The sequence below is a fragment of the Microtus ochrogaster genome, chromosome 10 (assembly GCF_000317375.1).
Source record: "Microtus ochrogaster isolate Prairie Vole_2 chromosome 10, MicOch1.0, whole genome shotgun sequence".
Lineage (NCBI taxonomy): Eukaryota > Metazoa > Chordata > Mammalia > Rodentia > Cricetidae > Microtus > Microtus ochrogaster.
In genome coordinates, this window is record NC_022016.1 from 82,784,468 (window position 1) to 82,800,218 (window position 15,751).

Below are 15,751 nucleotides of genomic sequence, written 5' to 3' on the forward strand. Positions count from 1 at the left end.
TGTGTGTGTGTGTGTGTGTGTCCCTGCCTAGCTCTGTTCTACCCTATCAGGCCAAGCCAGTTCCTTTATTAACCAATGGTATTCACAGCATACAGAGGGGAATCCCACATCAAGTCACATAAACCGTGGACACAGAAAGCTGTGCTGAAGAAGTTGGCAGGAAACGAGGGCATGGGGGCTTCCTGAATGACAGGGCTTTCTGGTGGTGGGTAGCTAACACTGGCAGCATTTGGGGCCCAGCCGGGGATGGGCGAACGAGGGCATGGGGGCTTCCTGAATGACAGAGCTTCCTGGTGCTGGGTAGCTATCACTGGCAGCATTTGGGGTCCAGCCGGGGATGGGCGGCAGCTGGAGGCTGCTGTAGAAAGGCTGCAATGGGAAACCCCCCAGACTCTTACGGAGGCCTTGGGGGAGGGAAGGAAAGCCTGCCATGGGGGTGACTCGTTTATGTTGGATGCCAAATGAATGTTTATCTAACTCTCTATCAATAAAAACTTGAGAGTCAGATATTGGAGTAAGAACCCGATTGATCAGAGACATGGCAGAGAAGTGACTAGTGACCTGTCTTTCTCTTTCCTTTATCCAAAAGAGCCAAAAATCTTCCTAAGCCCCTCCATACTGCTTCCTTTGTCTCTCTATATGTCCTTGGTTCTCCAAAACATTTATGGATAATTTTGGTCAGCTAGTAGCTAGCTCTACTCTCTGATTCAAAGTAAACTTTATTGACTGATGTAGGGTGCCCCTCTGTATGTTGTGAATATGTTTTATTGCCATTAGTTAATAAAGAAACTGACATGGTCAATAGCCAGGCAACATAGAACCAGGGGAAAATCCAAAAAGAGATACAGGGGAAAGAAGGGAGGGTTGAGGGAGACACCAGCAGCTGCCAAAGAAGCAAGATGTGAGGTAGTAAGCCACAAGCCTCATGGTAAAATACAGAGTAATAGAAATGGGTTAATTCAGTTGTAAGGGCTAGTTAATAAGAAGCCTGAGCTAATAGGCCAAATAGTTTGTAATTAATATTAAGCCTCAGAGTGGTTATTCTGGAACTGATGGGCAGGAGAGAAACCTCCAGATACAATCAGCAGTCTTGGGAGTGTCAGAGTGTGATCAAAATATCCCACAGCAATCACCAAGGCGTGGGTTCATTCAGACAGGTGCTGGGGCTGAGGCTGAGAATTATGTCCTGATCCATAGTCAAAGAGAGAGTCACTGGGCCTGCTTGGGCTTTGCACCCTCAAAGCCCACCCACAGTGACATGCTTCTTCCAACAAGGCCACACCTTCTAAGCAGGTGACCAAGGTTAGTCTACATTTTGGTCCATGAAACAGTGTAGAAATTTCTGGCCAGAGGAGATTTGAGGCCGGATTTGGGCTCCAATGTGTCTGGTTTGGGGGCTAGAAACCCTTTCCCAGGCCTGTGTTTCCTACCTCTGTTGGCAGCACCTGGAACCCTCCCTGTCAAGACTCACTACTCCCAATACATTTTCGTTCTGATTCACAAAATGCCATTTCTAGGGAAGGGGATTGATTTGGATTTTGGAGATAGATTCTCACGTATCCCAGGCTAACCTGGAGTTCATTACGAAGCCAAGGATGACCTCGAACTCCTAATCCTTCTTCCACCTCGCAAGTGCTAGCAGCAGACATTTGCTACCACGCCTGGCTTAGCCTTCGGAAGGGTTTGACTTCAAACCTCTACAGTCTGGATATTTATTTCCCATAAGCTCTGACCACACCACTCTACAGTCTGGATATTTATTTCCCATAAGCTCTGACCACACCACTCTACAGTCTGGATATTTATTTCCCATTAGCTCTGAGCACACCACTCTGATACCTGTGAGAAAGCACTCAAGCCAGAGGACAGAGGTGGAGGACAGGGAGACAGACAGACAGGAAACCTGAGGACAGGGAGCTAGAGGAGGGGGAGTCAGAGGACAGGGGGACAGATGGAGGACAGGCAGACAGACAGAGGACAGGGAAGCAGATGGAGGACAGGCAGACAGAGGGCAGGAAGAGGTAGCTGTTGTGACCATTCATGCCTTTGGAACAATCCTTAACCTAAGGACTTACTCTCTGCCCTCACCCCTTGGGGTCACTGACCACCAAATCCAATGAGCCTCTTCCTCTCGCCCCAGCAGATGGCAGACTGGTCACTGGATCTTCCTTGTGGCTTCTGTGCAACCCCTAACTTCTGTAAACATCCAAGGCACTCTCACACAAATGAAGTCTGAACTCAGTATCAGAAAAGCTCGGGGTACTAGCTTCCTCCAGGGCTCCCAAACTCTTCTGTGGGGCAGTCAACCAGCCTGGGGATCTTGTCTGCACAGCCCATGGACTGCCCATCACCCTAGAGTCCTCCCTGAGTGTTCAGGGGCCTCTCTTCCCTCCTCCCTGTCTCCCACTCTGTCTGTCTCACTAACCTTCTCCAGCCCCACCTGGAACTGCTGGAAACTCTGTTCCTCCAGCGCCAAAGTTTCCTTCATCGCTTTGCAGTGCCGGGGATGGAACCCAGGGCCTCGCGTACGCTAGGTCCTGCCACTGAGCTACATACTCAGCCTGGAACCAGGTTCTTATCAGAGCGGCTCTCAAGACTAAAGGGTCACTGAGTATGGCAAAGCACCCATTTAATCCCGGTCCTCAGGAGGCAGAGGCAGGCAGACCTCTGTGAGTTCAAGGCCAGCCTGGTCTACAAAGCGAGTTCCAATCTAGTCAGGGATGTATAGTGAGACCCAGTCCCCTCCTCAAAGAGATTTCTAGGTTCTCTTATAGGCATTAACTTCCTGGGTTTCCTTCTAGACCAAACTGCTGAGGGCTCCTCTGAACAGAATGTCCGACTTTTATTGACTCCTCACTAATTGGAGAACCCTTCCTATTCTCTAAGTCTTTACCACCCTACGTCCAGGCCTCATACCTCTTGCTATATAACGCACCCACGCAAGCAGAATTCTAGACATTTCTAGGTATAACTGTGTGAGTCTTAAAGTGCTGTGAGCTCACAGCAAGGTCTCACTGTCTGCCACATGGCGTACCCCAGGATCCCACCTGTCCTTTCCCCACGACCACAGTCGAACGATCTCACTGTCTGCCACCCACTTATGCAACTGTTCTCTCCCAGTGGCTTCCAAGCGTGGGTTTCTGTTGTCTCGAGACGAAGGTTCATTCCCAAGCACATCAACATAGCAGAGAGTACCAAGCATGCAGCCTCCAGGCTACAGACATATGAAGTCATTTAATTCCTGCGGCAGCCCACTCAGGACATGTCCTGTCGGTTCCGCTTTTACTTGAAGTGCGGAAAGGCTAAGGAACTTGGCATTTTGCGTGAATGATAAATGGAAGAACCAAGGTTTGGACCAGAGAGCGGATTCAGGGCTCCCCTGGCTCCAGGTACTGTTCCTGTGAACCGAGTTCACAACGGCCCTCAGTCCTCACCTAGGTCTGACGTCACCACTCCTCAGCATATACGGAATCTGTCTTTCTGTGTTGCTCATATGTTGTGGTAGGTCAAGGATGGCTCAATCAGAGCATGTACTTCCTGTGTGTCAAGACTGCTCTTGCCGGCTGCATGACTCAATGCCAGTAGAATCTCTGTTCCATGTCTGTAAAAACTGCTTCCGCCTCCCGTAGCTGTTCCCTGCCATCCTGACTGCTGCACAAAAGCCCGTAGCCCGTTCAGCACTTCTTCCCCACACCTCAAGGCTCTCTCTATACTTGTGTAACACACACACACACACACACACACAGGTGCGCATACATGCACACACATACACACCCATGTCACCAAGCCTCCAGTTCTGACGTGTTGATGTAAGGGGCAGCCCATCCTTCCCATGTCCCCTTCCTGCAGCATTAGGCCTCCTTGGCATTCACCCTGTGACTGTGGACAGGCAGAGCCCCTCCCCCGACTTTATACAGACCATCCCACAGGTTTGCAGTTCTTACCCTTCAGCAGAGAGTGTCCAAGAGCCTCTCTTTGCCCGATCCTGTGCTTGAGAGACCAGCCACCCTCAGCAGCGGGGGTCTGCCCTACAGCCCTCTTCTGCTCAACAGAGAATTGGTATGTCTTGGTGAAAAGTGATCAGATGTGTTTTATTGGCTATATGGAGGTGACACCATGTTCCACTAATACTATCATTTATAGTTAACAACTCTTCCCGTGGTCTCTTTCCAAGCTCGGTGACAACGCTGGGTCAGGAGAAAGGATGACTTCACTCCCGAGCAAAGGCCAGTGACCCCCGAGGCACATGGGAGCCACAGAAGGGTCACCTTGCTGGCATAATGTGACCCTCACATCTGTTTTTGTTAGAAAGGCTATGTTACAGGACCCCCACCACAGTCAGCTCAGCAAAGAGGAGGGACGGCATTGAGGGTGACGAGAGCCTCTGACTGGCCTCTATGCTTAGAGACATCAGAAAAGCACAAATGGAGAGAGAGGTCAGATGTCACCACTAGATGGAGGCTGGTGACGGGGCTGGCATTCCCCGCCAGGCTCATCTCACTTCCAATGTCACAGACAACAAGAAGCCAGAACCAAAGTCCAGGAGAAAGGTCCACGCAGACCAGCTCTGTGGGCTCGGCTGCTACTGAACCATGGCAGGTGGGAGGTCTTGGAGTTCCTCCTTGTCTGGGTGGACGTCTGACACCTTGTTCTTCTTGGCGAAAATCTGATTGATCTCAATGAATGACTTGCCCTTGGTCTCAGGGATGACCATGAAGATGTAGATGGTGGTGAGGAGACAGATTACCGCGAAGATGATGAAGCTGTAGGCACCGAGACCCACCTGTGGGAAGGAGGGACCAGTGGGGGAGGCTATACACATTAGGAGGTGCTGGAAGGTTCTGGCCTGGCAGTTTGGGGATTAGGGTGCCACTCACTTGAATGAATGGGAAGATAAGCCCCACAGCGAAGTTGGAGAGCCAGTGGACGCTGCCCCCGATCATGTAGGCAGCTGGCCTGGAGGATTGTAGGAAGATCTCGGTGATGAACAGGGCAGGGATGGGACCTGAGAGAGGGAAGACAGAGGGATGAGGGAGAGAAGAGGAAGGATGACAGGTTATAGGGAGACACACTCCCTGAAGGCAGAATGACTCACAAAGGATCCTCGAGCCCATGAGTGTTTTGGCACCCTGGTTACCTGGCCACGGGGGCAGTACGTATCTCTAAGGCACAGGACTTTGGATGTCGGGTGTGGTGGATGGCAGAGGCTGCCTGTGGCACTCACTCTGCCAGACTAACATGGCAGCGCCTTCAACCTGTTGTGCTAATTGCAGCCCCTTCCATTCTGGGCTAAAAGGAGCAAGGGAGAAGCCACTTGGAATGCACCCACCATCCCTGGGGATTCTCAGAGAAGCTCACGGAGGACCAGGATGTGGGGCACTGAAACTATGAAACCAGTTTAGGGATACGTACTGGGCCCCAGGGCATGTCCGATGACGTAGGCGATGACACAGACGATGCTGACGTAAGGCATCCAGGTGATGGTGCTCTGTAGGGGTGGGAAGACAGGCAGTTAGTACTTGGCAAAGCAGAGACCTGCTGGGACCAGGGGCCTTGGGGACCTCAGAGCAGAGGTGGTACTGCTGGCTCTGCAAGGAGCCAGCGGTGACTCTGCTATGCCACTTGATGAGATCTTAGAAGTTGTCTGAGAGAGGCTGGATCTGCTGAGGGAGGGACACACAGTCCCGAGACATCTGACAGACTATACTTGTTAAAGTAAGTTCATTTTTGGTGTCTAGCGCCTTTACTATGGTGAGAACACAGGCGGGGAACAATACGGTGTTGTTCCTGAGCGGGGCCACCAGCATGGCTGGTAGCTGCTGTGGTGGTCTTTTTCTGAAAATACCTTGCAGCTAAGTTACTAACAGGTCTTGAGATCCTTGGTGGCTAAGCTGCTCTCCTACTGTGTGTTCAGCCTGTAAAAGCTTATTTTTCCATTAATATAGCCATTTCACAGACCTGACTGTACCTTGACTTCCTATACAATCAGCTCTTACAACCTATGTTAAATGCATAGCTTTAATCTTCCTTGCCTTGTCTTTCCATGACCTTGCATGTCCATACAAGCAGTGAGTGAGTGTGTGTGTGTGTGTGTGTGTGTGTTGGTAATCCCTTGCTGAAAGTAGCCAGCAAGCACACTTGAACAACAAATATCCCACGTGTAGGAAGTAATGTGGATATAGGTAGATAATATTTACGTGTGACTTTGAATGCTATTCTGGGCCAGTTGGGGAAAGTAAATAATAAAATTTTCTGTAAAATAGCCAGGTGGTGGTGGTGCACATCTTTCATTCCAACACTTGGGAGTTTGAGGTCAGCCTGGTCTACATAGTGAGTTCCAGGACAGCCAGGGCTATGTTAGGGACAGACATCAGACACACAGAGATTATAGGTACAAGACACAGGGAGAGAAGTGGAGAATTCAAATTTGGGTTTCACTCTTAGTTCAAAGCATCCCAAGAGGAAGTCCCCCCCCTTCTCTCTCTGTCTCTCTCTGTCTCTCTCTGTCTCTCTCTGTCTCTGTCTCTCTCTCTCTCTCTTCATTTCTTGATGCAACACCAGTGCGTTTTAGCGCCTTCTCTGAGGCTTCTTTAAGTGGTAATAATCACAGCGTTCCTTACCTGCAGCACCAGTGCGACTGTCACCACGATACAGGCGGTGAGGCAGGTGGAGAAGCCAATGAGGAGCAGAAGTCGCCGTCCCCAAAGCTCTACCACAAATACCTGAAGGTGTGGGAGGGAGGAAGTGAGGTGCTTGAGCCAGTGCCCAGTGTTTTTGTGGTACAGAGAACCCCTGCCTGGGGCTGCCATCGTGGGAAACCTCACTATCCCTCAACCAACTTTTGAGGGGTCAGGAGGAATGTGTGCCAAACCACTGGTATGTATACAATTGTACACGCATGCACAGAGCACGTGTCTTTGGGTGGTCCAGCTGAGTCACTAGGGCTCCAGATGTCCACTCGTAAATGAGAGCCCAACTTAAGGGCCTCAGTCCCATGGCTCTAAGCCTGAGGCCTTCTGCAAGGAAGGAGCCAGGCATTGGGGTGAACTTGAGAGATCCTGCCCTTGTGGAGGCCTGGCTGGCTCCTCTGAACAGGAGGACAAGTCTCTCTCCGGTACTACCTAAGAAGTGAGTCATGGGCCACTGTGTCGCCCTGTGCAGAGACCCGCCCCATTTCTGCTGTGCTCCGCAGCCCCAGCCCTAAGAGGTCAGAGTCACGGAACACAGGGGGAGCATCTGGAGTTGGGTTTGGGCCTCTGCTTCTAGGAATCCACGGCTGTTCCCCATGGGAGTCAGGCACAGCCTCATGCCTGAACTTTGAGGCTGAGGCCTCAGAGCCCAAGGGGCACGTTGCATACCTCAGGCCCCAGCTCTCTCCAAGGCTGGGACCTTCTTCAGTCCCCAGATATCGCTCCCTCCACCCCGGAGGCTGATGGGACTGCAGACTCACGGACACTCACCGTGACAATGGTCATGAACACATTGACTGCCCCTGTCCCAGCTGTCACAAACTGGACGTCGTTGCTTTTCACACCTGCGCTGAGGTAGATCTCGTCAGCGTAGTAGTAGATCTGGAAGGCAACCATGGGTTTGGTGGAGGGTGGCCAGTGACCTACCACACCCCAGCCCCCCAGAGCGATAGGCAAGGCTCGTTTTCAGCACCTGGTCACACACTGCCTGCTGCTGCCCCTACGCCCGCGGGATGCCCACCGGTACTGTACCGCGTTCACTCCTGACAGCTGCTGCCCGGCCATGAGGGCAATGATGGAGATGAGCTGCCAGCGCAGGGACCGCATCTTGAACAACTTCCACACAGAGATGAAGCCCGCGGCCTTCTCAGCCTCGTCCTCCTTCCGGATCTCCTCTATTTCCCACTGCACGTCTTCCCAACCTCGAAGCCTCTGCAGGGCTGAGGGAGAGACGAACAGGGCGTGAGCTCAGGGCTGAGGAGCCTGGGGATCAGGGGTCAAGAGGAAACCACAGCAGCCCTCACCTTTCTCAGCAGCTGATTCGTCTTTCTTCTGAATCAGCAGGTAGCGGGGGCTCTCGGGGAAGAAGGGCAGGAGAATGAGCTGCAAGGCTGCAGGCACCCCAGTCAGCCCCAGGAGGATCGGCCAGCCTGCAAGCAAAGGTCTCCTGTCACAGAAGCCTGGGGCCTGTGCCCTCTGCCTCGGCCCTTTACACGGTGCCAGGCAGTCCATACCATCACCCTGAGGGTGTGCATTGTCCTTCAGAGACCAGTTGGCCAGAGCGGACGGAGGCCAGCACTGTGATCCCACCCCAGGTGTATGTCCAGAGAGGCTTGTGCCGGGGACACAAGGACACCTCAACCGGGGTGGCCAAAGCAGCCCCGATAAACTCAGACACAAAACCAGCAACAGTGTAGACACCCATTATAGTCCTCATAGAACAGACACAGCAGCATTCTGTGTTTCTAGAATGTTCTTCAGCATTGCAACAGAAACAGCGGTGACCTGGAAACAGCTATGCAGTGTGACATGGAGCAGAAAAACGTAATGTTCAATGCCCTTACATCAAGTTCAGAAGCAGATAAATCAACCCTACTGTCTCAAAGGAGAGGAGCCTAGACGCAAAGAAAGAAAAGAAGGGTGTATGTCAGCCCGTTCCCCACACCCCGCTTCTGGGAAGGGAGATGCGATTGATGGGTCTGATGCAGCTCTCTCTTGACCTGCAGAATGGTCACGGTGTCTGGTTTCTTTCTCCTTTATGTTTACTGGGAATCATACATGATATGTTCATAATAAAAATAACTAAATAAAGGGGTCGGGGGATGGCTCAGTGGTTAAGGGAACTTGCTGCTCTTGCAGAGATCTGGATTCAGTTTCTTGTTGTGGAATATTATTCTGGACAAAGACAAGTTACGTTTGTTTCTGCTGCATATCTTTAGGGATGTAAGGATGTGTGTCTAATTATGTAAGGATGGGATGCATGTGTTTCACCTTGCCTGAGGCACCTGACTGGTCTAATAAAGAGCTGAACGGCCAATAGCCAGGCAGAAGGATAGGCCGGGCTGGCAGGCAGAGAGAGTAAACAGGAGGAGTGGAGAAGAGAGGAACAAGAAAGAGGAAGGAGAGGAGGAGGGAGATGCCCCCCAGACGTGAGAAGCAGTGAAAGTAAGGCATACAGAAGTAAGAAAGGTAAAAAGCCCCGAGGCAAACGCCGTCTACAAGGTAGATAAAGAGAAACAGGTTAATTTAATTTAAAAGAGCTATCCAGAAAAGAGCCTAAGCCAGGCCGAGCATTCATAACTAAGAAGTCTCTGTGTCATGGTTTGGGAGTTGGTTGGTGGCCTGAAACAAAAAGCCTGGTACAGTTTCTGGCAGCCACATGGTGTCACAACACACATACTCAAGAGAGAAACAACAGCATACTCAAGCGGGGGACAGAATTGTTTGCTTGCTTTTTCAATCACTTATTCTTATTTTGTTCTAAGCACATAGGTGTTTTGCCTACATGTATGTCTGTTTGTGTACCATGTGTACGCCTGGTACCTGTAGAAACCAGAAGAGGCCATGAGAGCCCTGGAACTGGAGTTGTATGTTTAAGATGTGTTACAAGGGGCAGAGAGGGATGGCGGGAGGAGAGGCTCCGGCCTAGACAGTGGTGAGGCTGGAGGCTAAGGCTCAACTTGTTTCTCTTCCTCTACCATGTGGGTCCTCTGGTCATCGATTTTGCAACAAGTGCCTCTAACTACTGAAATTTTTTTTTTTTTTAAGAAAATAGAATGTAACTCAGGCTGGCTTCAGGCTTACTCTGTATCTCAAGCTGATTTTAAATTCCTGGGCCTCCTTCCTCTATCTTCTGAGTTCTGGGGTTACAGACATGTGCCATTAGCTCTAACTTCCCTGGGTTCTTAGTAGTTGATTCCATAGAAGAGAAACAGGTCCGAGGCACCCTCATTTAGCTGCAATCTTCCTCAAGGCACGTGTGAAACTCTGAACCTTCACCCCATCCCAAATCCATTGCTCCTGGCCAGGAAATTGGCTTCTAGCTTCTAGACTATGAATTCCATCCAACGGTAAGTTCAGCTTCAGCCTCACCACTTTCTAGGCTGGAACATCTCCTCCCACCATCCCTCCGCTGCCCCTTGATCAGAACCAGGCCCCAGATGATCCTGGGACCCTGTGCCTATCCCCCTGCCCTGTCTACAGCAAGTGCTGCTGTCCTGTCTCCCGTGCAAGCCATAGTCACCAGCCTCTGGGCCCTTCCTCCCAGGCCCTATGCTGCAGCTCTCTGTACGGAGTCACCAAAGATCCCCAGACAGTAATCCAGATCTGACTGTGCAGCCTTGATACTGGGGTGCCTCTTCCTGCGCCTCCTCTGACTTCACACCTGCTCGCCATCCCTGTTTGAGCAAAGCAGCTGCTCTATGCCAGGGATCAGACGGAGGATGATAAAGTGGGGATGGTCAGGACCCAGCCTTGTACGACAGTAGGGTCACAGAGAAGGGTGGAGGGCTAGGATGCCACTCTTTTGAAGTCCCCTAAGAGTAAAATGGATTTTGACACCTTTGGTGTCTCTGCCCAGGTCTAGAATGTTCCCTCCTTGGATAGGACTGTCCCCGCCCTTCTGTCAATGCTGTGCAGTGCAGACGTTGGCTCCTGGCTTTGAGTCCTGCTGGCTGTGGTGACCTGAGACTCCACCTGAGTCCATCATCTGGGATCTCAGCTCCTAGGGAGAATGTGGCCCCTTGACAGGGGTGTTCTGGACACACACAGGACTGATGGAAAGATGGGAGGGGGTGGCAGTGCAACCCAGAGCCAGGCCCAGGACATTGGACAAGTTTCCAATCCGCTGAGTCTCGGGTCTGTATCTGTAAAGTGGGCGCATTTAAAGTCCATGATCTCATGGGCTACTGGGAGAAACAAATGCGCCACTGCAGGAGACATGGTGTCTGGGGCCATCGCAAGCAAGCACCACGTTCTGACTGGTGTGATCAGTGAGACTGGTCTCCCTCTTAGAAGCTCAAGAATCAGAAAGAAAGACAAGAAGGAAAGGGAAGAAGAGAAGAGACAGGAAGAGGAGAGAAAGGAGGGGAGGGGAGGGGAAGGGAGGGGAGGGGAGGACAGGAGAGGAGAGGGAGTTGGGCTGGGCTCTGTTGGCAGAGATCTCTGGATTTGGTCTTCAGCACTGCATAAAACAGCTGTGGTTTTGCACACCCGTAATCTCAGTACTTGTGGAGATGAGGAGACGAGGAGTTCCAGGTCGTCTTTGACTACAATGAGTTCGAGGACAGCCTGGGTTACATGAGACCGAGCCTCAAAAACAAGAAAAGTGGCTCAAGACTCAAGACAGAGACAGAGGAGGTAATGAGGCCATTTATAAGTTATTGTGTGCTTCTGAGCATGTGGACAGTCACTTAGTAGTTCAAGGGACATAGGCCCTTCCTGTTCAGTCAAGACACCTTGCTGTCTCCTAAAAGGAATGTGTCGCCACATGCTTGTTCAGGGCCCACAAAGTGCATGGCAGGCTATGGACAGAGCGTGGCACCAAGCACTGTCTTCCTGGACAGAGCAGGGAAGTCAGTAGTTTTGGGGTGGGGGAGCAGAGGGCGGGGGCAGGGCTCTGTTCTCACCTTCCTCATTGGCTAAGAGATCCCGAAAGCCAAACAGCTGGGCCACAAGGATGCCGACGGTGATGAAGAGCTGGGGCACCACCCCAAGAGCCCCTCGCAGGTTTTTAGGGGCCAGTTCCCCTAAGTACATAGGGACCACATTGGAAGATACACCTGAAGGAGAATTGAGATAAGAATTTAACTAGGAAAGAGTCGGGGAGACACAATTAGTCTTTAAGGACCCGTCCTACCTTACCAAGCATGCTCTCTAGCCTAGCCCTCCCTTAAAATGGGGGAGAACTCGGCTGGTACTTGCTGTGCAAGAATGACGACCTGAGTTCAATTCCCACATAAAGCTGGATATGGGGATCTATACTGGTAATCCCAGTGCAGGGGGCTAGGGAGGCAGGCAGATCGTGGAACTTGCAGGCCAGCCAGCCTGGTTCAATGAAAGACCTTGTCTCAAAAAGCCATGTGCAGAGCAAAATAAATAAATTATATATATAAAATCTCCCTGAGAAATTAAAAAATGGTGGCTTGGCAGTAAAGAGAACTGGTTGCTCTTGCGGAGAACCTGAGTTCTGTTCCCAGCACCCTCACCAGGCAGCTCGCAGCCTGTAGCTCCAGCTCCATTGGATCTGACGCCCTCTTCTGGCCTCTGCAGGCACCTGCACTCATGTACACAGAGCCAGCCCCTAGCCCCTCCACTCAATAATAAACTAAATATTAAAAGCATAGGTGGGGGACTGGAGAGATGGCTCAGTGGTTAAGAGCACTGATTGACTGTCCAGAGGACCTGGGTTCAATTCCCAGCACCCACACGACAGCTAACAACTGTCTGTAACTTCAAGATCTGACATGACACCTTCACACAGACATACATGCAGGCAAAACACCAATGCACATAAAATAAAAATGAATATTAAACAAAAAAGACTGGCTGGAATGACCGGAGTATAGTTCAGTAGTAGAGCGCTTACTGGTCTGCACAAGGCCTTGGAAAGTAAGTAGGTTTGTAAATTTGCCCAAAACTGTGGTATACACCTCTACTTCAGCACTTGAGCAGGAGAATTACTGCAAGTTCTAAGCCAGTCTGGTCCATATAGCAAGTTCCAGGTCAGCCAGGACCATGTAGCAAACCCTGTCACAAAAGCCAAAGGAGGGCCGACAAGATGATTCACTTGATGCAAAATCTAACAACCTGAATTTGCTTCCTGGGTACCATATGGTGGAAAGGGAGAAATGACCCCTCCAAGATATCCTTTGACCTCCACAGACTTGGAGTGGTATACGCGTGCCCCTCACATCCACATAATACACACTCAATAAATAAATGTAAGAAATAAAAGCAACAAAGTGAAAACAAACTGAAGTCGGGCAGGTGTGTCTCCATTAAGGACACTTACAAGGTGGGAAGCAATCTCTACTTTGTGTATTCGGGGGTGGGGGAAGGGTCTTGCTGTGTAGCCCATGCTAACCTCAAACTAGAGCTCCTTCTGCCTCAGGCACCCAGCGCTAAAAAGACAGGGGTAGCCCATGGCTAGCTCTATTGGGGCAGACTCTCCAGACCGAGCTGGGAAGACCCTAGAGTTGGAGCTGGGGGTTTGCAATGTGTGCGTTCATTCCTTCTGGCCAGGGAAAGTCCTCTTGTCAAGGGGTTGATCAACAACAAACCCTTGATCCGTGAGCCTCCGGAAGGCAAGGCTCAGCTACCTTTGCTCCTCACCCACAGCAGGGCTGTGTACTTCATTCTCAGTGAGCTATGTGCTTGGTGCGGGTGGTCCAAGGGGCAGGACGCCTGATCACCTGACTGACGTCCAGGTGTGAGCGAGAAGCGGAGCCCAAACAGAGCAGTACCGTACCACTGGGTCCAAGTGTGAGCTGAGAACCTTCCCAGGGTGTCTCTGAGGTTGTAACTACTTTTCCTACTGTCTCGAGGTGTTCTTTACCCTTTTACATCTTGGAGCACAGTGTGGGGTTTCCTGGAAACCGCAGCCATCTACTGTCACCACTAACTGAACAGGGGCAGATTTGAAAATCCAGCTGGGCCTGTGATTAGGCAGCGGATTACAAGAGGCCTTCTGACTGTGGCCCCATCCCACGGCCACTGGGCTCCTTCCTCCCACGGGCCAACCGCACACATCTCTGTTACCCATTGCACTGGTCGCAAGGCCTCTGGCCATTGCTGTGTGTGCTGCCCATGCCACCATGCCCTTCCTGAACTCCCCAGAGGAATTCATGAGATGTTTCTTGGTCCTAGGGATGGTGGTCGGGTTTGTACTTTTGCTGACTTATTTCCTGTATAAATATCATGTGTCTCATGAAAACAAAAAGGAAATCCAACTGTCTGCTGTTAAGACATTAAAGGGAAGTGTGAACACGTGGAGCAAGCCTTTCTTCTTAAAAAAATTGTGTGCTGGTACATGCCTAATAATCCCAGTACTTCCGAGCTTGGTGCAGGAGGATTGCTGAAAGTTTGAAGTCATTGTGGGCTACAGAGGAGACTTTGTCTCAAAAGCAAATATGAACAAATGAAAGAAAACAATTGAGGTCTTGCTACACATACACAGTCCAGGCTACCTCAAACTGGTAATCCTCCTGCCTCAGCATGTCAAGTGTTAGAGTATAGTGAGGAGACCCCATCTCCACAGGCTGGAATTTATTTGTGTGTGTGCTGTGAATGAAGCCAGGCCCTTGATCTTGCCAGGCAAGTGTTCTACCACTGAGCTGTATTCCCTGTGGTCTTTTATATTTTGTTTCATTTTGAGACAGGGTATGTGTGAGCTAATTGAGACCTTATTCTGTAGCCCAAGCAGATCTTAAACCTGAAATCCTCTTACATTTGCCTATTAGGTGGCTGAAATCACAGGTACATGCCACCAGGTCCAGCTTAGGTTAACATTTTTAAATTACATTTGTGTGTGTGTGTGTGTGTGTGTGTGTGTGCGCGCGCGCACACGCTTTTGGGGAGCTAGGCTTCCATCACGCGGGTTCCTGGGCTAGAACTCAGGTGGTCAGGCTTGGTGCCCAGTTGCCTCCACTTGGTGAGCCATCTTTACCAGTCCTAGGTTTGCATTTTTAGCTGTGATTTATTGATTAGCGTTTTTAATATTTTCTTATTATTTTTGGAAACCCATCCTGGATGCTTATGATCAGTGGGAAAGAGACTGCACTAGCTTACAGCTGACAACGTCTAGAAGTTTCTGCAGGGAAAACCAAAGGCAGAGCCAAGCCAGGTGAGGCCATGATGGCAGGGATGGCTTCCCCGGGTACTCTCAGGGATGGGGGCGGGGATGAGGAGCAAGAACTCAGTGCTGAGTGAAGTTTGCCCCATGGCTAGTTTTCTCCTAATGTGGCTATTTTTCCCCCCACCACACTGTCTGGCAGGTCTTCACTCTGGCTAGCCTGAGCTAAGTTTTGTACATCAGGCTGGCCTCAAACTCACAGAGATCCATCTGTCTCTGCCTCCCAAGCGCTTGAATCAAAGGTGCGCCACCTCTGCCTCACCAGCCTGTGGCCTTCTCTGCCTGCTGAGGAGCTGCAGGGATTTTACTATGTCAGCCATCCCTACCCCACATCGGGAAGGAAAGTTTACTCTGAGACCCTCTGGAAGGAGATGGCTGAGGGCGGAGTTCAGGGGGTGCCCACCCTGCTTCTGAAGGACCCTGAGAATTGGCAAAGCCACTCCTGACTGGGCACTGGGAAAGGCTGATGGTTGGGGAAGCTGCAAGTGTGGCTTTCAAATGTCCTAAAAGTGTCTCCATTTCTAGACAGTTAGGGAAGAACTTTCTGGAACCAATGTAGCAGATCCCAGGCCAGTTTCAAACACCGCCCCCACACCCCCCCAAGAGGGTTTCTATGTCTAAGCCTGACTGTCCTGCCCCTGCCTCCTGAGTGCTGGGTTTAAAGGCACGCACCACCATTGCCCAGCCCAAGTTCCACAACTTTTTAAAACTATATTTAACTATAGTTTTAAAAAAAAAAAACCAGGAATCTATTGTTCAACTTGGTTCTCCCACAGATGCACAGATGAGCAACGATTGAAACAAAATTTCATTAGCCCTTTCTGTTCTTGTGATGTAGGACGGTCTATTCTCAAATAAAGGAGCTGCTCACTAAGTAGACAGCACTATTCCCGCCCAACACTACCCTCACCCGACACTACCCTCCGGCTGA

At 50.8% G+C, this 15,751-nt stretch overlaps 1 protein-coding gene across 1 annotated transcript in view; it reads right to left on the reverse strand.

Annotated features, from left to right (window-relative positions):
* Positions 1-4,085: 4,085 nt before the first annotated feature.
* The window catches only part of LOC102001915 (solute carrier family 2, facilitated glucose transporter member 5), a 22,231-nt gene continuing 10,565 nt past the window's right edge, over positions 4,086-15,751 (reverse strand). Inside the window, exons 5-12 of the mRNA XM_005353680.3 lie at positions 11,597-11,749; positions 7,994-8,119; positions 7,722-7,909; positions 7,461-7,571; positions 6,621-6,722; positions 5,413-5,488; positions 4,878-5,005; positions 4,086-4,783 (exon numbers count right to left, since the gene is read on the reverse strand). Of these exons, the coding sequence (XP_005353737.1) occupies positions 4,583-4,783; positions 4,878-5,005; positions 5,413-5,488; positions 6,621-6,722; positions 7,461-7,571; positions 7,722-7,909; positions 7,994-8,119; positions 11,597-11,749 (1,085 nt within the window). The 3' untranslated portion in view covers positions 4,086-4,582. The remainder of the gene's footprint in view (positions 4,784-4,877; positions 5,006-5,412; positions 5,489-6,620; positions 6,723-7,460; positions 7,572-7,721; positions 7,910-7,993; positions 8,120-11,596; positions 11,750-15,751) is intronic.